General features: G+C 36.5%; 1 protein-coding gene across 5 annotated transcripts in view; it reads right to left on the bottom strand.

The window, feature by feature from the left end:
* Positions 1-21,519, bottom strand: part of ARHGAP42 (Rho GTPase activating protein 42) — a 312,104-nt gene that overhangs the window by 60,477 nt on the left and 230,108 nt on the right. For all 5 annotated transcript variants that reach the window (XR_010147096.1, NM_001358100.1, XM_016921851.4 and 2 more), the window contains 3 exon segments: positions 19,916-20,017; positions 11,930-12,040; positions 281-385 (listed from right to left, as the gene is read on the bottom strand). Coding sequence is in view for 3 of the 5 variants with exons in the window: in NM_001358100.1 (NP_001345029.1) it covers positions 281-385; positions 11,930-12,040; positions 19,916-20,017 (318 nt within the window). In the remaining 2 variants the exon portion in view is untranslated.

Here is a 21,519-nt window from a genome sequence, read left to right as displayed (position 1 = left end):
CCACCATACTGCAAATTAGCTCTCCAAACTTACTCATCCTGCATCACCCAGTAAATTAACAAGAACACTGGATGAAGGCAAAAGTTAATAAACTTTCAGGTGTCTCCAACTGGGTAATATTTATTTTTATAAAATTTGCTAGTATAAATTTTTCTAACTGAGGTTAGGGTTTTGTGGGTTGTATTTTCCACTAGCAGCTAGAAAAAAATTGTAATTAGTTGCCCTGTGAAATCAGATTTGCAGATTTGCTGAGAGACAGTAAGAACAGGTATACTCTTACATTCTGCAAGTTGAACTGCAGCTGTTGCTTATACGGTGCAAATTCCTGGGCAAGTTCATATCCCTCATGGTAAAAAGTAAATAAGCCCTGAAGAAATGACAAAAGCTGCAAAGATAAAGAGATAAAGAAACCATGAAAATGTGTTTTAATGATCATTTAATGATTTAAAACAGGGAGAAAATTATATTTCATTATAATTCCTCAAACTAATACATTTTCAATGGCTTTGGCAAGGCACGCAATAGATTTACGATTATAAAACAGAAACCACAAAAGGATTTTTATTTCCTTTTTGGTAGACGGTAATTTAACTTTTGAGGCTGATCAAGGACATTTGTCATGTTAACTATTCTGCTATTCAAATGCATTGAAGAAATATCCAGAAGAGACCACTAAGATAATGACTAAAGTATAATAGCATAGATCCCACGCTGGAAGAACTTCTAATCAAAACAAGGGGATAAAAGATGTGCAACGTAAGGAAGACCAAACCAGTAAATCACAGATAAGAAGTACCCAAGGGAAGGAATGAGAATTTGGCCAGATGAAATTAAGAAAAAGTATCACAAGGTGGCAGTACTGATTTGAGTATTGAATAGACAACATTTTAGCAAAGGAATGGAAAGAACATAAAACAGGGAAGTGGTGAGCAAAATCATTGAACTAGATAACACAGGTTTTTCATTTCAGAGAAAGTGAAATCTTTACAAAGTCATAATTTCTATGATCTTAACCTTCTAATCTCAAATTCATATGTGTATTTATGTTTTTATCCATAAATTAAGACAGGCTCTCCATGGAATTACAGGACACAGGTTATATGGAACGTTATATTGGAAAAAAAATTTAAGCATTTTCATTTCATTCACAGGGATTTTATTTCACAGACTTGTCTACTAACCTAATCTTTCCCACAACCTCTTCCTGCAATAAAGTTAGAAAACATTTTTGAAAACTCACTCATAATGTATCTGTATATTATTATTTTAAATTAAGGAAGAAACACAATTTGAAACCATTTTCTCATGTAAATAACACGCAGCCACCTTCTCTGTCTGGGTAGGTAGGGAGGATTCAGCTAAGCATCAACTGGTTACATGTGCTATGATTGCCAACAGATCAACACTGGTTCTATCTGAAAACAATGACCTCATGCTTTTCTTCCTACAAACAAGTCAAGTTCATACAAAGTCATGTTCATTTCAGAAAACATTTTCAAACCATTTTTGTTGTTATATTTTAAGGACTTCTCTTGTTCAAACAGTCCTGATATTGTACCAAAATGTAGCATTTGCCCTTTTATAATTATTTTACACTGTCAGTTTTACATCAACTAATACTTATTATCAAACCTAAATATTCAAGATTATCTTAAAATGATGCTATATTTGTCAAATTATCCAGTAAAATATATAGTCTACCTGAATGCATATAATATGGCACAAACAAAACTGCAGCTTAAATTGGATCAAAAATACCTTTAATAAAGGTTTGCATGTTTAGATTTAGAGCTTTTCAGAGAGAAAAGAAAATATTTTTGAAATATATAAAACAGTAGTCTTCTGAACATCCAACTAACAGATTATGAAGTTGCTAAGGAAGTATTGTTTCATGTTTTACCATTTATAATTAATCCACAATTAAACTGTCTCATTACAAACTGGATGCTATACAAAGCAGGTGCTACTTTAAAATCATCATCAGTATAAAAGTTAATTAAACTTGTAAAGAAGATTTTAAGAATATCTGTGATAAATCTTTCTATAAAACAACGAATCCCCTGAGATCCAACTTTTCTAATATTCTTGGTTTCTAGAACATGGAAAAAAGACAAAGCACACTGATGTTTTCAGAAGCATGAAGTAAACCATTCAGAACTACACCTAGAACATTGCTAAAAATTCTAACAAATGGTCAATTATGATTCTTCAGCCACATAAGTTTCCAGTACATTCAAATTGCTATGCCATGGCTTGATGCTCCAGTCCTAAAGTACTAATACTAATCTGAAAACATGAAATCCAAAACACTCCAAAATGCAAAATTTTTAGAGCACTGTCACGATACCACAAGTGAAAAAATTCCGCACCAAATTTTGCTTTCTGGTGGTTCAATATATACAAACTGTGCTTCATGCACAAAATTATTAAGAATATTGTATAAAATAATCTTCAGGCTATGTGTATGAGGTGTATAGGAAACATAATGACTTTCATGTTTAGACTTGGATCCAATTCCCAAGGTATCTCATTATGTCTACGCAAATATCCCAAAATATGAAAAAAATCGGAAACACTTCTAGTCCTAAGCATTTTGGATAAGGAATGTCAATGTGTATTCTATTTCAAAAGATTAGACATCTGGAGAAGATGCTGGGTGCGCTTCATGGAACTACCTGTGAGACACTCCCTCATGTGAAGGGCCACTTCATGCTTGCAGATTCACTGAACCACATGTGGGTCGTCCTAACCAAAACTCTTACGGACGTATTTTGACACAGATTTTGGTAAATCAATATTTCCCACTAAACTCTGCTTTTAAATTCTTAATCATGTTCTAAAAAATAAGATCCTGGTACCTTCATCTTATTCATATTATTCTATATCCTCAGCATTTTATATGCAGCCAACTTCAGTCAAGAGGAAAATAAACCCATTGGCAGCTTCTAGCAGAATTCAGATTCACTTAGTAGCAGACAAATACCTTTTAATCTCACAATGCATGCTGAGCACCCACTAGGAAATGTACAATCCTATGGAAGGCACATAAGAATTATATACAAAAAAATCATACACCTTTTCCTTGTTATTCCACATCTTTGGAAGCAGCATTTGGGTTTATTGAAGATTGCATTATGAAATACCTGCCTCTAGATGGCAGCAAAGTTAAACGTTTTTATCGGTTTGAATATATACTTGTTCATTTCATCCTCTACACAATTCCAAGATGTGAAATGAAAGGAACTGAACAGGACAGCCTGAAAAGCTTTAAGAATTGCGCTTCCCACATATCATTTTCTTTGGTGAATCTGCCTGAATGGCTGGGATGTGAGGAAAAAACTATGGTTTCAGTTTACCCTAAAGTAAATTTGACCTTTAAAATAATAACAGTAACCGTAATAACAACTACAAACTCCTAGATAGACAGAATAGGTTTGAATACTAAGAAAGTTCCTTTTATCACTGAGGAAATCTCATATAGCACTTTACTATTCCCAAGGGTATAGAACCAAATTACTTGTCGCTCCAATAACCCAACCAATTGGAAAAACTGATACCATACTTAACAGATAAATAATCTTTTAAAATAACCCCATTACAAGACAGAAAAGGAACAAATATTCAAAATTAAAAACTCATGCTTCATGTACACTGTCATGAAAATTGAAAGAAAACTCACAGAATAGGAGAATATATTTACAAAAATCATTTATCTCATAAGGGGCTTGTATGCAGAATATATAAACAACCCATAATTAAATAATAAAAAGACAAATAACCTAGTTTAAAAATAGGCAAAGAAATTGAATAGACATTTCTTGAAAGAAAATATATGAATGGTCAAAAAGCATTTGAAAGATTCTTATTAGTCATCAGAGAAATCGAAATCAAAACCACAGTGAAATCTAAGTTCAGCTCTCTAGGATGGCTAGACTCAAAAAGTGAGATAATAGCAAGTGTGTGTGAGGGACATGGAGAAACTGTATCCCTCATATATCACTGGTGGGAGTGTCAAGGGGTGCAGATATTTTGGTAGTTCCTCAGATGGTGAAATATACAGTTACCACATGACTCAGTAATTCCTCAAGAGAGAGAAAAACATGTATCTACACAAAAATTCATACATGAATGTTTATAATAGGGGTCCCCAATCCCTGGGCTGCAGACCAGTAAAGGTCATTTGTGGCCGGTTAGGAACCCAACTGCATGGCAGGAGGTGAGACCTGGGTGAGCTCTGCCTCCTATCAGATCAGTGCTGGCATTAGATTCTCATAGGAGAGTGAGGCCTATTGTGAACTGTGCCTGTGAGGGATCTAGGTTGCCTGCTCCTTATGAGAATCTAACTAATGCCTGATGATCTGAGGTGGAACAGGTTCATCCTGAAACCCTTCCCTCCTCACCAATTTTTTCATGGAAAAATTGTCTTCCATAAAACTGGTCTCTGGTGCCAAAAAGGTTGGGGACCACTGGTTTATAATATTATTCATAATAGTGAAAAGGTACCTATCAACTAATATTTGGATAAGCAAAATGTGGTCTATCCATACAATAAAATGTTATTTGGCCCTAAAGGGAAATGAAGTATTGATGCATGCTTTCAGATGGATGAACTTCGAAAACCACATCTGAGTAAAAGAAGTCAATCACCAAAGGGGCCACGTATTACACAATTTCATTTGTATGAAAGGCCCAGAGTAGGCAAATTAATAGAGACAGAAAATAATTAGTGGTTTTTCAGTATTAATGGTTGTGGGGTATACTGGAAATGATACCTAAAGGATGTGATGTTTATTTTTAAGGTGATGAAAATGCTTTAAATTTTTTTGTGGTGATCGTTGCACAGATCTGTGAATATACTAAAGTTCCATTGAATTGTATAGTTTAAATGAGTTGTCTGTATGGTATGTGAATTGTATCTTTATGACTTTTTTTTTTTTCTTTTTTGAGACAAGGTCTCACCCTTTCACCCAGGCTGGAGTATAGTGGCATGACTAGAGTTCACTGCAGTTTTGACTTCCCAGGCTCAAGTGATCCTCCCACCTCAGCCCCCAAGTAGCTAAGACTACAGGCGCATGACACCATGCCCAACTAATTTTTGTAGAGGTGGGGTTTTGCCATGTTGCAAAGACTGGTTTTGAACTCCTGGGCTCGAACAATCCTCCCGCCTAGGCCTCTCAACTTGCTGGGATTACAGGTGTGAGCAACCATGCCTGGCCTGAAGTTTTTTTTAAAAAATAAAAATAAATACTTCCCATACACAAAGCACCATAAGGCACTATAAGAAATCAAAATGTTATACAGTTCCATCCTTCATATTTGGCCATCTAAACTTCTAAGAAGATTAGAAAAGTAGGGCAAAGTCAAGGCATCAATTTTCACACTGTAAAAGTGTCAGGCCTGTGAGTTAAATCTGTAGTCTTTGCAATTCCCTGCCTGGAAGAAACTTAGAGATAAACATCTTAAAGGATACCTTCAAAATGACTACAGATTGCTTTAAGTCTAATGCATAGATGTGCAAAGGAGTTCATGGCATGAAAACGAAAGCATATACAAATCAAATCAAATAAATAATGAGAAACTTGAAGATAAAAAGAGAGCCAAGAATGGAAAGTGGCCAGTCAATGCTGGCCTGGAAAAGACTACTTTTAAAATGGGAGGACAGAAGCACAAATGAATGGATGGACAATTACGTGCACTGATTAATAAAACAAAGCTGTGGCCATCCATCGCCTCAGCACTGAAAAGCGTCATTGGAATTCCTGAAAAGATGGATTTGTAAGCATTCAAGAGGATGGAATTCAGATGAAGAGGCCTGAGGTACACTTTCCTGGTAAAGGAACAGAAGCATTGACAATAGCCAGCTTATCTTTACAGCTCAATTGTAATAGAGAAAGTACTGTCACCAGCAAGCTGATAAAGCCCAGCAGAAGCTACATGATTGATTTCTACCAAACACATAGGATGCAGTTTTCTTACTGTTACAAAATTCTGTTCACTAAGTTCTATCACAAATTTCTAATTTTCAATAACAATACCCTGAACTTTAGATTTATCCAAGGACCATTACAGATTTTATTTTTACTTAAAAGTTTTGTTGTTAAATTTTTAAAGAATGAATGCCCTTAGATTTTAAACAGGATAGAAATTTAACCTTTAGTCCTACAGAGTTTCAAAAAACAATGATGCTACCTTATTTTTTTCACTTTTACTAAATTAAAGCTAACTGATTACGTTGAAAAAGAAAAACACATCAAAATGTTAAACTTTCAAAAGCTGCTCATCTATATACTAGTTGATGGACTTTTAAAAAAGACTTAGCCAGTAGCATTTCAATCTCAAAATTATTTAAGCTTTTTAAATTTAGAGACTCTGAAAAGTATTTTATAGTATACGTCTTGATAATAACAAGCTATAACATGTTAGCAAATTAGGCAAATTTTCTTCAGCGAAAAAATTTAAATTGAATTTAGCAGTCCAAGGGAAGAGCATCAAAAGCACTACATTTTAGCTTATATATGATGATTTATTTTCATTTTCTGCATTAACTTTAAACATTAATACAAAAAGACTATAATGGACTCTAAAAGGAATACTGTAACATGAAAATGCTATTACAAAACTTACTCTAGGTGTATATTTAGAAGGCTAAAATTAAAATGTGTTTTTAAAAAAGCCACACAGGGCTTTAAAGCCACAACTAACAAAGGGATTCATAAATGTTGTTTTCATATCTAGCAATCATAGTACAGGTGAGGTACACACTGGCTGGTGCCTTATTGACGCTAATGAAGTACCAGGTACAAGAGCTTTGTGCATTACCTGTGTTGGTTGATCCTCACCGTGATCCTGGGAACTACACATTATTTTTGTCTTCAACATACAGATAAAAACCTGAGGCAGAGCATTTGTAAAATGTGCCATATTTGCACAGCTGTAAGATGTGGAGCCAAATTCCATCTTATTCCAACTCATTAAGCTATTATACTTTCTGTCTCTGCTTACCAAAGGTAAACCTCTTATTTTCTTCTAATTTTAAGGAATTAACATAACTACACTATATAATTTTCTAATCGTCCATTTTATTTGGCCAGAGCAAATATTATCAGGAAGGATTAATTTCTGTAGTTAAGGGTCCACTGAGGAAGTGGTACTATGCCATGACTTCAGATTTGGGTTCTGAGTTCCTATCTGCTGCTTTAGGTTTGTGGCCTTAGGCAACCAACAATCTTTCTGTAACTTAGCTTCTTCATCTAACAACTACTTCATAATAATGCTGTTATGGATTTACGTGAGCTAACACAGAGAAAACACATAGCACATAGTAGTTGCTCACAAAACATCAGTCCAACTAAGTAGGTTCAAAGGACATAAATCAACACACACACAAGTTTACAGCTGAATGAATCATAAGGCAGATGAGTCATAACAAGATTCCGTTTTCTAAGCCACAAACCTTTATGTACCATGAAATTCTTCTGAGACCCCTGGGCTCCTCCACAACTCTTATTTAAGCTGTTCGTGTTCAGAGTACTTCTAGAACTGCTTCTTCTAATCCATAAACATTCTCATAACCTCGGGCAGCTCTAAGCAGTAGGTGAATATTATAACCAAGAGTCAGGAGATGTTTCTCCCTCCTTGATCTCTTTCCCCCATCATAGACCTACACTTGCGTACCTTGTTGACACATCTGAAAGGATGAGCCCACTGTTCAAGAGACACATAATATGAGCCACAAATGCAAGCCAATGTGTAATTTACTAGTAAACATATTTAATTTTTATTTATTTTTTTGAGACAGAGTCTCACTCTGTCACCTAGGCCGGAGAGCAGTGCCATGATTTTGGATCACTGCAACCTCCGCCTCCAGGGTTCAAGTGATTCTCGTGCCTCAGCCTCCCCAGTAGCTGGGATTACAGGCACCCACCACCACGCCTGGCTAATTTTTGTATTTTTAGTAGAGATGAGGTTTCACCATGTTGGCCAAGCTGGCCTTGAACTCCTAGTCTCAAGTGATTTGCCTGCCTCAGCCTCCCAAAGTGCTGGGATTACAGGTGTGAGCTACTGTGCCCGGCTAGTAAACATATTTTAAATACTTTAAAAAAACAGTGAAATAAATATGAATAATTTATTTTAATACAATATATCCAAAACAGCATTTCAACCTGTAATCAGAGGTATTAATGAGTTATTGCCCATTTTTTCATACTAAGATTCTGCAGGCTGCTGTTGATTTTATATTTACAGCACATCCTAACTTAGACTAGCTGTGGGTAATTGCTACCATACAGAATGGTGGGTCTAGAAATCAACAGTAAGCTATAATCCCTTTCTCTATAAAATATAATAAACTGGAAAAAAGACGGCTTATAGAGAACTGAGTTTAAAAAGCTGATTTCAGGCCAGGTGTGGTGGCTCACGCCTGTAATCCCAGCACTTTGCGAGGCCAAAACAGGCGGATCACCTAAGGTCAGGAGTTCGAGAACAGCCTGGCCAACATGGTGAAACCCTGTCTCTACTAAAAATATAAAAATTAGCCAGGTATGGTGGTGCACACCTGTAATTTCAGCTACTCGCTCAGGAGGCTGAGGCAGGAGAATCACTTAAACCTGGCAGGTGGAGGTTGCAGTGAGCTGAGATTATGCCACTGCACTCCAGCCTGGGCAACAGGGCGACACTCCATCTCAAAAACACCAAACACAAACAAAAAAATTGATTTCAGGTATGCTTTTAAAACAATAACACATAGCTTATTTATAAATAATACATGAATGTCCCCTTTTAGTTCATGTGTCAGACCTAGTTTTTCTTTAGAATAATGACAGTGTAGGATTATTTATTTATTTATTTATTTACTTATTTATTTATTGAGACAGAGTGTTACTCTGTCACCCAGGCTGGAGTCCAGCGGCGCGATTTCGGATCACTGCAACCTCCATCTCCCAGGTTCAAACAATTCTCATGCCTCAGCCTCCCGAGTAGCTTAGATGACAGGCACACGCCCCCATGCCCAGCTAATTTTTGTATTTTTAGTAGAGACGGGGTTTCACCATATTGGTCAGGCTGGTCTCGAACTCCTGACCTCAAGCGATCCACCCGCCTCGGCCTCCCAAAGTGCTGGGATTACAGGCATAAGCCACTATGCCCAGCCAGAATATTTATTCTTAATAGCACATGAATATTGTATAGAAGTTTTATGACAAGCAGTAGGATCTTGATATTGATTAAAACAATGTAAAATAATCTAAAAAATACCATCATAAGGTAAGAATATTATTTCATGAATCACTATCCCCTGTTCATATTTTCTATTGGATATCTTACAATCTGTAGAAGATAGATCCCATCCCCAGGGCATTTGCTTTACTCTAACACTTATTTGTTAAAATAATCTGGGCTAAAACTAGAATAGACTACTAGATTTCTGCAACATGCAACAGCAATGCAAACAAGAATTGGATTTCTAAAGAATAAAACCGGCAAAAACATTAAAGTGTTTTCATGTCTTTTTATGTTTATAGCTCCTGGGAGCTTTGGTTTACAACTTTTCTCCTCCAAATTAATTTGTAAATGCATAACCTAAAGATTGACATACATACTCATGCTTCATTGATCCCATTTCTATTCTCATTGTTCAAATGGATATTAAGTACAACTCCATGGATGAGACTCTGAGGCTAGAAATGAGGATGAGACCAAACTGACAGTACTATTTGGTTTGGCCAGATGCTCTACTAGGAAAAACACAGCAGCTGGGAAAATATTTTGGAAGAAGAACAAATTTAACATCAATTTTGACTGTGGTGTCATAAGAAAGGCATGCATGACAGAAGACTTAACAGGACATCATAGCTTCGGATAAGGTAAAAGGAAGAAAACACATTTCAATTGAAAGGTGGCTTCTACTTCTCTACTGTATTTTTACAGGAATTCATAAATTCTTGTCATTCCTTCTGCCACCTGTGAACGAACATTTTTTTACAATCTCCTCTGTATACATCTGATGTCATCTTACAGAATGTTCTAGTTCACTATTCCCAGACAGGATGGGCTATAAAAGAGACTTAGGGAAACAAGTGACTCCCATATCATCTTCCAAGAGGAATAAAGGGATACAGATGTGAAAGGATTATTCCAGGTGTGAGAAGAAACAACAGCACAGCAGATCAGCACAGTGTCTGAAGGAAATGGGAAGATACAAGGAAGGAATATGCAGAAAAACTGTCAGAATTAATGGAGTCTCAGATGGTTTGGTGTCAAGAAGAGCTGAAATTCAAAAATCCCAAGGTGCAGGCCCTAGGGAAGTAGTTTGCTAGCAAGAAGCGAGGCTTCAAAAACCATGGTGGGATTCTGGGGTGGGACTTAGTCAATGGGAAGGTGAACAGGAACCATAAGTAGTGGTCATCTTCCTAGAATAGGAAATGTTAGGCTGGCTAGTTGTCCATGAGCCCCAGATGAGCTTCAGAACATTCTCTAGGTCATATAAAGTTTAATCAGATCCTTAAAGGGTCCACTATATAAGAGGATAATGCTAGGGGATTTAAGGATTAAGCTGTTTGGTAAACAGAACTTGAACTTCAGTTTGTTATTCTAAATAAAACGTAAAAGTTAAATCCCTGAGCCTGAGTGGTGGTCTTCAGTTCCTTAATCTTTCTAGCTGGAAGCTGGTTTTGCAAATGTGCCTACTGCCTAGTTTACAGGAGAGAGTCAGTAGGCTCCAAATAAAGGAAGAGGTCCTGGAAGCCAGGTTGGGCCTGATAACAGTCCCCAACCTCTGCTCTGTCTCAGTTTTCCATTATCTTTAGGGGATAGCTGGTGGATTTCCATTAGAAAATGATTTATGTGAAATGTATTTTATAATGTTGCCTTCCTTTCCCTCTCCTTATCATATCCACTAATATAGAAACAGAGTATTTTATTTTTTATTATGAATGGATTTTTTAAAGGACTTACATAGGAAGAAAAGAATGGCTTAGATTAGATATTTGATTACTTACACATTTATTAACCCTATCCTCTGATCTCATGGGAATTGAAGAATGCAGACAACAGATCACCTGACTCTAGAGCAAACCTTTATTCATCATACATGTCACTTTGTCAAGATGCCTATTTAGGCAATATTGGAACACATTAGGGTATCACTTGAAAAAAATGCTAAAAAATGAAATAAGCTTATAAAGACCAGCCACCTGTTCTTTTCTGTAACGCGGTTTACATTAGGAAATCCATTACATTTTACACTGACTTAGGAAAATAAATGACTTCATAGGAAAGTCAAGCAGATCCGAGCCCTGTGAGGAAGGGGAGCACAGAACAAAGGGGAAAACAGAGCCTTTGGTTTTCCCTCTCCGTCTAAACATTTGCTAAATGGGTCACTGTACTGGTGAAGTGTATTCATTCATCTATAGATAATGCACATCCTCTTTTTAAAAAATTTCTTTAATTAATACACTTTATTTTTGGAGCAGTTTTAGGTTTGCCAAAAAATGAGTGGAAAGAATGAAGTTCCCTTATGCCCTCTCAGCTCACCTGTCCCCCACCACCTCTGTACCCCCCTCCCCCCAACAGCTTCCTCTCTTATTAGCATCTTGCATTTCTGTGGTACATTTGTTATAGTCGATGAAACAATGCTAATACATTAATATTAACTGAATCCATAGTATACATTAGGGCTCAGTTTTTGTGCTACACATTCTATGGGTTTTGACAAACATATAACGGTATTCTCATCCATCACTACTCTATTGTACAAAAGAATTTCACTGTCCTACAAGTTCCCTGTGCTCCACTTTTTCATCCCTTCCCTACACCCCTTTTATTTTTATCAATCATAATTTTCAAGAAAAATTATATATTATAGAAAAAACAGTGTACTTTTTTTCCATAGATTGTTTTGAGCCTACCATTTATACAAAAATCTGAAACTTACCGGTTCAACAAATTCAAACTTCTTTTTTTCTTGGACCTCTTGAATTTTAAAGACATATTCTAATGATGCTTCATAGAAGTTCTGATGTTCTCGGTCAATTTGTGTATCTGCCTAAAGAGAAAAACCAGAGGGTGATTACTGATGGTTCTACATAGAGAGGGACTCAATTCCTGCTCTGGTATCTTTATTAAAAAGTAACTCCTACAAAAAGTTTAACACAGCACTTATTATAGTCCTTGCTTACAGGAGCTTATAGTGTATGGGGCAGGAGCTACACTCACACACACAGACACATACACACATGGAGTAAGTACACAATACCCATTGCAGTAAAAAAAATTTAAAAAATATATATATTACAAGAGGGGTATATAAATGTAAATGAAAAATTACTGGATCATAGAAAGATGGATAAAATTCAAAATTATGGGACAAAATGGTGGTATTTGAGTTGAATCTTAAGACAAACAACTGACTGCATTGCCAAAAATATAAAAAAAGCAGGGGCCGTTTTCCTGAAAAAGTAGAGGCACGAAGGAGACAGATTTGACTGCAGTATGAACACACGGAGAAGAAGAGGGAGAAGTGAGGATAGCATCATACTATAAAGTATCTTGGATGCTGCATAACAAATTAGGATTTTAATGGTGGGAGAAGCATCTAAGAATATTAAGCAGGAGAGCCACCTCATTAGGTAAGATCTTAGGTAATACTGGTAGCAGAGTCAAACAAATAAACAGACAAATAAAAATTCAATGGCTCTAAACTGATGAATCATGCTTTGTCAATGCCATGCACCTTTATTATATCTGATTGCAGTAAGGTTCTATTGACAAAGTATGAGAGAGTATTACTGAGGTGATTTAATTTTCTTTTAGACAATGCCTCTCTCTTCCCTCTTCTCTGCCTATTGCCCTCAGATGCACTCTTTAAAAAGTGACTTTAGCTTAGCAGAGAGACATGACTTACTTTTCTTGCCCACCTCTACCTTTCTTGTCGCCAGTTGGGTGTTACAAAAGCAGATGGAAAGAAGGGGCTTTCTGGAGTACTAAGTATCCGTTGACACCAATTTGGGGATAGAAAACTTGAAGCCATTTATAATGGTGGTTTCACGGACAAAATTTTTGAAAAAAAAAGATTTTATTGGTAAGACTTCCAGTTAACAGAACCTATTAGTAATTAAGTTTTGGAAGAGTAAAACATTATACATGTACTTTCAACTATGCAGGGAGTAGGTGCACCTAACCCCCATGTTGTTCAAGAATCAGCTGTAATTATCTATACTTATTATGCATTTAATTAGGTAATTACAAATAATCCAATATTACCAGCAACTCACTAGAGATGTTTAAAGTTGAGTATTCTAAATTTTTAAGCTAATAAATGTGAAGAAAGTATAAATCAGGTAGGAGATTTGAACCCAAAACTTTTCAGCTCCCAGACATCATTTATGAAAGATAGAGGTGCAAAAAAGAACATCAGTATCCAACACAAATCATGTTTCTTTTCTTCTTACCATCGCTTATTGGAACACACTATATGCATAAGAATTAATTAATTTAGTAATGAGGGATTGGTGTTAATAAATGTTTAACAACTGGCTGTCTTGGGAGAAAAGCCTGATTTGCAGTATTTGTGGTTTCTGTGGTACAAATATCACCAAAATGGGCAGTTTCAAAACACAAACTCAACATCACAGAATGTGGAAGCTGGAAACAGATGCAGGAAAAGGGCTCTCTGGAGTGAGTCTTAGCACACTAGTGGGTGAAAGGGCTGCAAGAATATTTTCAGTTTTAGGGACACTATTCTATTCCACAAGTTATTTTGAAAATTTTATTTACTTTAAAATATAATGTCAGGCTGGATATGGTGGCTCACATCTGTAATCCCAGCACTTTGAGAGGCCAACGTGGGAGGAATGCTTGAGCCCAGGAGTTCAAGACCAGCCTGGGCAATCTAGTGAGATGCTGTCTCCATTTTTTTAAAAAAAGAAAAAATAAATAACATCACCGATTGTGTTGCCTAGCACATGGGAACAAACTAGAATGTTGAGCCCTTTAGAGTCTAAAATGTTTTTTTTCTAGTCAATGGAACTACGCAGAAAAGATTTAGCACAGCAGGCCTGACTGCTGTGTTTTCAAAGGTTTGCTTACAAGGTTGGCCCTTGGCTGGTGTCTGGGAATGTTAGTTTAGGGAGGGTTCACATCACTCTAACTGCTAAGAGGTGGCTTACTGCACCTAAACTGTTTGTACAAACAATACGGTTTATGCAAATATCTCCTTTCCCTCTGGGAGTTTGGAATTTGGGTACATGCCAGGCAGCGAGTGCTATGTGACCAGCCTCCAATAAGCCTCTAGACAACAAGTCTCTAATGAACTTCCTTGGTGGACAACATTTCACATGCCACAGCTCCTTGCAGGGGGAATTGAGCATGCTCTGAGTGTCTCCACTGGGAGAGCACTCTTAGAAGGTTGCACCTGGTTTCCCCCAGAATTTGTCCCCTGTACCCTTTTTTATTTCCTTTCACCGTAATAAATCATAGCCACGAGTATGACTATATGCTGAGTCCTGTGAGTTCTCCAAGCAAATTACCAAAGCTGGGGGTGGTCTTGGGTACCCCAACACAAAAGTATTAAGTCATTTCTTCAGAAATGTATTTGCCATGCACAGTCTCATCCCACTTGCCCCCCTCCAAAAAGGGGAATGAGAAGCAAAGAAAGGATAAAAGAGAAATGACACTTGCTGCTTGCCACTTATAGGTGTTTTCATAGCCTCCAATGCAGACTATTGAAATTTGATAGACCAAAGCTGCTGTGAAACGTCATCCGGAGCATACAGTATTAAGGAATATGACAGTTTAATTTCTTTACAGTACAAGATGTAGAAAGACATTCTTTTAGTTAAAATAGATCTCTTTAGTATTTAAGCTCATCATATGACTCACTAGCAAACACTTGCTTATAAATCCACTAGCAACTGGTACTATATATTTTGTACTGGATAAGTAGAGTAACACTAGGATTCATCAATCGAAATGAGATAATTTTAAAACTAAAAGAGAGCACTAGTAATAATTAGGCCAGAACAACAGGTGTAAACTTGTTTACCTGGCAAAAAGGGACCTAAAGAAACCAGATTAATTTCATAAGAAAACCATATGGTTCTGCAGATAGCTTATTGTAATGCTATCTCAATTCAAAAGACAGGGAAAGGAGTCAGGTGATATTTGTTGAATATTTTCCCCAGGAGAAAAGATTTAAGCTTGATTTTGAAGAATGAGGAAGAGATAAAATGAGAAGAGTTTGAGTGATGTGATAGAGTCAGGAAAAGAGAAGTTATGCTTAGGTAGGACAAAAGGTTTGTGACTAAAGGTTTTGTTTGGAGGAGACAGAAATGAGAGTTAAGGCAGAAAAAATAGAATGAGTGTAGATTTCATCATATAGGCAGTGCAAAAACTTGAGAAGGGGGCTGACAAGAAACAAGCAACATTCAAGATTAACATGAGGACAGTACAGCATACAGTAATTAAGTGGTGGCCTAAGTACATGTGAATATAAAAAGATCTCTTATCTGATAATGGTGAAGGTGTCTGGTGCACCCCAGCAAGAAAGAGAAGCTGAATGATGTGGGTGTGAGAAGCAAGGAAAAAGCCAAAGATAAATTTGATACAAAAAAATACTACTACTAGGCTGGGCGGAGCTCATGCCTATAATCCCAGCAATTTGGGAGGCCGAGATGGGAGGATCACTTGAGGTCAGGAGTTCGAGACCAGCCTGGCCAACATAGTGAAACCCTGTCTCCACTAAAAATACAAAAATTAGCTGGGCATGGTAGTGCACACCTGTAGTCCCAGCTACTCGGGAGGCTGAGGCACGAGAATTGCTTGCACCCAAGAGGTGGAGGTTGCAGTGAGCCAAGATCATGCCTCCACATTCCAGCCTGGGCAACAGAGTGAGACTTGGTCTCAAAAAACAAATAAATAAATCATAATCATAATCATAATACTAGCATTAACAGATAATTTAAAAATGAGAGGTAGGAGCAAATTTGGGAAAAGAGGGTGAGGTGCAAGATTTCACATTTCACTAGGAATTGGTCAATCTAAAGTCTTGGCAACCAGACAGAGGACATTGCAAAGACAGTCCGGCACAACAAAATCATCCCTTGAGAGATGTTCATCCAGATGTTATAAACAATGTAAAAGTAGAAGAGGTTTCAGGGACAGAAACTGAAGGATAAGGATAGAGATATTAAGAACTATGCCTAAGGACTTTACTTCATTTAGGAAGTGCCTCAAGAGAAACCTACTGAAAGAGTAGTTAGTGATAGGTGGAAAACCAACATCTGGGTGTCTAAAGGGTGTCTATTTTCCCCTTTACTTTTTTCTTAATTATAAATGTAAAAATATTCATTATTGTAAGCTTATTTATTATTTGTTACTATGACAGAGAAATGTGAAGATAGTAAGAATTGCAATCCCACTGTTTTAATATTTTGATGTGTAACACACACACACACACACACACACACACAAACTTATTTTAAAACAAACCTGTGTAATTCTGTATATTCTGGTTTACAATCTGCTTTTTTCCTGCTTATTTGTATGAATATTTCTCAATGTCTTTAAATGATTCTCCAAATAAAACTTTTAACATATCACACTCCATTTTTGATCAAACTACATTTGTGTATTTACCCCAATTATTCTTTGTGACATTTCAGATGTTTCTAAATTTCTGCACTTATGAATCTTGGATCAATATTTAAACAATATTTACACAATTTTTGTGCTCATCTCTGATAATTTCTTTGGGGTAAATTCTTACCAAGAGAAATCGTCTCAACTACCTAGCATGTTTCAGGTTTGTTGAAATACAATGTCAAATTTACCTTAAGAATGATTAAATCTTATGCTCCCACCAGGAGAACAAAAGTGTGCCCAATTTCCTATACCTTCACTAACAATAGATATTATCTTGATCAAATTGAAAATGACATGTTGTTATTTGCGTTTTCAAATACATGTGACACTGAAACTAACCACTTTTATTATAGTTTATATTTCCTCCTTAGTCAATGCCTGTTTGCCTTCTTAGCCCATTTTTTCCATTGAAGTGTTTACCTTTCTGACACTGATTTGCAAATGCTTCTTGTATATAAGAGATGATAGCCCCATGTCATGTGTTGTTTAAATTCCCTAATGGTTTGACATTTAATTTGGTTTAATGTCTTTCAAAACAGATTACTTATTTTTATGCATTCAGGTCTTTCTACATTTCCTTTATGCTTAGAAAAGAATTATTTATTCACATAACAAATATTACTCCTTTCTATCCACTATAAAGCCTATAATCTTGACAAGTTTGCTTCTGATTCTCCAACTGTTTACTCCAATGGCCTAGTTGACGGCCTTGGGATTTTGTTAATAAAAGATGACCCTTCAATTCAGTCCTGGAAATGGGCAGCCACTTATTTTTCATGAACAAAATGAGTAAGGAGTCAGCTGTGCAGGTAGGAAGGCACAGAGGAGCCTTTTTGAGAACAAGTTAATAAGCTTGGTGCTGACAGAAGGACCAGAGCTGTTCTAGAAAGGAGCAGATGACTTTTAATGCCATGTCACAGAATTAAATATGTTTATGGCAGCATCTCCCTACAACAGGTCTGATTCCTAGAGGGGCGAAGGGAGGGGGGGACCCAAGCTACATTTTGCCGTGTCTACATTATATACCCTGGGAAGCTACTTTAACAAAATTTGTTAGTTGTGTTGTGTTCTAAGATGTATCTCCTGGAAAAGAAGCGTGTGTGTACTTGTGGAGTGAGGTGGGGGAGAGGATGTTTCTATGCTATTATCTTCTCCAGCCTCCACTTAAACATGGAACCAGAATGAATATTCTATTATACCATAGCCTAAGCTACTAGCAAGGCAAGTAATGAATATTGAGCTAAGTTGTCAGGAAAAATTGAGGTATATTCTCTAGAGCTCTTTAAAATTAGGATAATGTTATCATTTCCTTAAGGTGGTTTAAGCAGTATCCTTTCAAAAGATGACCTCCGATATTTATTGGAGCCTGAAGTTCTTTAGGGCCTCTAAGACCACCCGTAATTTTCCTGTAGTCAATTTGTAAAAAGGCACCTGGCCATAGCCCTGGGCATGGTAGATGATGATGTACTGGTGATAATTAGATGAGTGTCTCTCTACATAACTACATCCACATCCATACCATAACCCCATTCACTCTTAAGTTTATTCTAGTGCAATGTATTAAGACATTTGGTCTTAATATCACTTAAGACATTTTGGTACATGTAAACATAGTATTAAATTACAACAAGCAGTACCAAATACAGTAAGGTTAACTATGTTCAAGAAATTTCAAATAGAAATCTAGTTTTTCTTAATGGCAGATTGTCTTCCATCAGTTTAGCATCAAAATCTTTCCATACGCACATAATTATATATTAAATTATACTATTTTTAATAGCATGTGTTAATAACAGAAAGCATACTGATGAAGCCATATATAAATATTAAGCACAACAAAACTTCCCAATGTTAAACATCTTTAAATAAAGAAATTTGATACTGTCGATGAGAGCATATGCCTGTTGGAAAAAAAAGGCATCAGATGCCAAAATTACACTCCTATTTCTTTTTGAGGTTGTAGGCACTTTATAACACTCTGAGTTGTCAAGCATGCCTTCTGGTTGAACTCAGAGGTAAGAGAAATAAGAAAAGGAATAAAGAGAGCTGAGGACCAGGATGAATTTGAAAAGCAGTTCAGGAAGGGAGGAGGTTTTCTTAGCAGAAGGATCAGGAAAGAGGCTCTGGACTACAACAACTATAAGTGAAGAGAGAGGAGGAGGAGACTAAAGGAGACCTCACGGTTCCCGATCACCTTTTAGACAGCAGTGTTGAGCTGCGGGTGAGCTACCCAGCAACTCCCTACTAATGGTGTTCACTTCAGAGTACACCAGGAGGCGGAGGAGAGATGAGCGCTGCTTCACGTTTGTTGTTGTTGTTGTTGTTGTTCTCAAGGTGACAATGGCAAGGGAGTCTGTTTATTTATTTATTTTTTTTGGACACACTTTGTCACTGACATTGGAACTACATTATTCCTTAGTAAAAGAAGTAGCTTTGATTTTATGAATTATAGTTAAAACACTACCAATGGGAAGAATAAAATATATTTCAGACAGAGGGAAGAAACAAACTGCTTAGATGTGTAGATGTGAGCAAAATATTTATTCATTTGTTCTTAAAGAATTTCATATAAAATAATTGAGATTTTAAAACATGTAGCGGTGGGGCACAGTGGTTCATGCCTGTGATCCCAGCACTTTGAGAGGCTAAGGCAGGCAGATCACTTAAGGTGAAGAGTTCAAGACCAGCCTGACCAACATGGTGAAACCCCGTCTCCATTAAAAATACAAAAATTCGCTGGGCTTGGTGGCACATGCCTGTAATCTCAGCTACTCAGGAGGCTGCAGCACAAGAATTGCTTGAACCCAGGAGGCAGAGGTTGCAGTGAGTTGAGAGTGCACCACTGCACTCCAGCCTGGGCGACACAGCCAAACTCCATCTCAAAAATAAAATAAAATAAAATAAAATGTGTAGCTGTGTATCTATCTTTCCCACGATGCTGAAGCAAGGCCTTAAAATCAATGTCAGAGATATTTTAACTTTAATCTGAAGGCCATAACATGAATTTAATAGGTCCTGTCCCTTTAAAAATGCTCAAAAAGAATAAAAGTGAAAGATCTTGTTTCAACCTTTCTCATTGTTGAAAGAAATATTGATCCTTCACTTGGAACAGTTATAATGTGTTTAAAGTATCGTCCATAGTAAGTTCTCAATTAATTTAGCCATTGCTATCATAATTATTTTATTAAATAGTAGCAGATTTTGAGATAGTTTTACCTTTGGAAATTTTGACTTTATATGACTTAATGCCTTTTCCATTATTTCAGCTGGAAAAGCTTACCTCTTGTAAATGAGACTCCTTTTTCTTTGCGGACAAATTTAAATGCTTTTCAAGGATAGAGTAATATTTTTCACTCTCTTTGTCAAACTTCTTCTTTCCATCCTAAAGGAGAGCAATAACATCAAAAAATATTTAATTCAGAGCACCCAGAAAACCCTGACTTTCACCATTCCCATCAAAGTCCCATGTAATTATTTAATAAAGACAGTGAGTCCCAACTATGTGTAAAACCTTAATTTAGTAAAAATAGGAAGATGGAAGTGAAACAAGCCATTTCAGTATGTACTCTGCTCTCAAAAAAGCTTTCCATCTTGCGGTGAGAAATACATGTATAAACAAACAGGGCAAGTCACATCTCCTTTGGAGTAAATGGAACTGTAGTATGGGTAGGGGCCAGGCTGGCTACAGTAGAGTCCCACCAAGAGCTCTATAATTGACTCTTAACAATAGATTCTGATCCAGTAGGTCTGAGATGTGACCAAGAGAAAAATGTCTTTTTTAGGCTTTTTGTTGATTCAGACGAGTCAATATATAATGTCTAAAGAACCCACTCACATGGAATCTTTTCACAGAATCATATTATTTCTTAGCCACAAAAGACACCTGAAATATCAAACAACTCATTCTTGACGTGGAGGAAAAGATTTTTAAATGCTGGTAGCTTCAAATAATTAAATAAGAAAATTTGAAGTTGAATAAATTGAAAGGATTAACAACCTCTGTACCATAAACTCTGAACATAACTCTTAATAGCTGACCTTTGTTCCTGATATGTTGGAGTTTTGGGGAGCAACTGGGAGGGTGAATAGCTGAGAAGGGAGTAACTTTACCTTTTATCTTATGGCATGCCTCCATAGAAATGCAAATGGAATGAAATATTGAAGGGAAGAGGACATACCTGGGCATATAATCTTCTACTACTATAAATGTTGTATCCACCAGATATGTCTTTTCCATTTATAAGTCCATATGAAACAAATACTAAGTAACTACAATCATAAATTTCATTGGCCAAAGAAGTACTATTCCTTCCTTTTATTTCAGTGTCTCTGAAACTGCAACCTCTGGATCACCTAAACTAGGTGTTTATAAGCATGTTCAGACCGCAGATTCCTATTTTTCTCCTTCCAGAGATTCTGGAACAGATTTTTTTTTTAACAAGTTCATTATGTGTTTGTAACACATAATGCTTTGCTTCATTACCTGCATAAATACCTAGAGAAGGTTACTTAAAAATAATCAATGAATAGATGCACAGACGGATGGGTGGTGGAAGGGAAAGGAGGAGAGAGGGAAGTATTAGATTAGGGCAGAAGTAATTGCGGTTTTTGAACCTAATTGAAGAGAAGGAAAATCTTCTAGCTTAAGGGATTTTTCCTGCTATTCTGAGGTTCTCAGATCCAGGTTTATCTATCTAGGAAATGTAATTTTGATCCATTGGCACTCTTAAGTTTCTTCTCAGTTATACTTCCAAGAATCCATCATAATCTTTTTCCATGTGTGGAATTTTAGGAAGTGAGCTGGTAAAATTGAGCTGAAAAGGAAGAGTAAGTCAGGTTCTGCTTTAAGAGTTCACATCACTTTTAGACCATGTAAGAAGTACT

This window comes from Pan troglodytes, chromosome 9 (assembly GCF_028858775.2).
Source record: "Pan troglodytes isolate AG18354 chromosome 9, NHGRI_mPanTro3-v2.0_pri, whole genome shotgun sequence".
NCBI lineage: Eukaryota > Metazoa > Chordata > Mammalia > Primates > Hominidae > Pan > Pan troglodytes.
The sequence above is the reverse complement of the archived record's forward strand: the minus strand, read 5'-3'. Positions and strand labels throughout refer to the sequence as shown.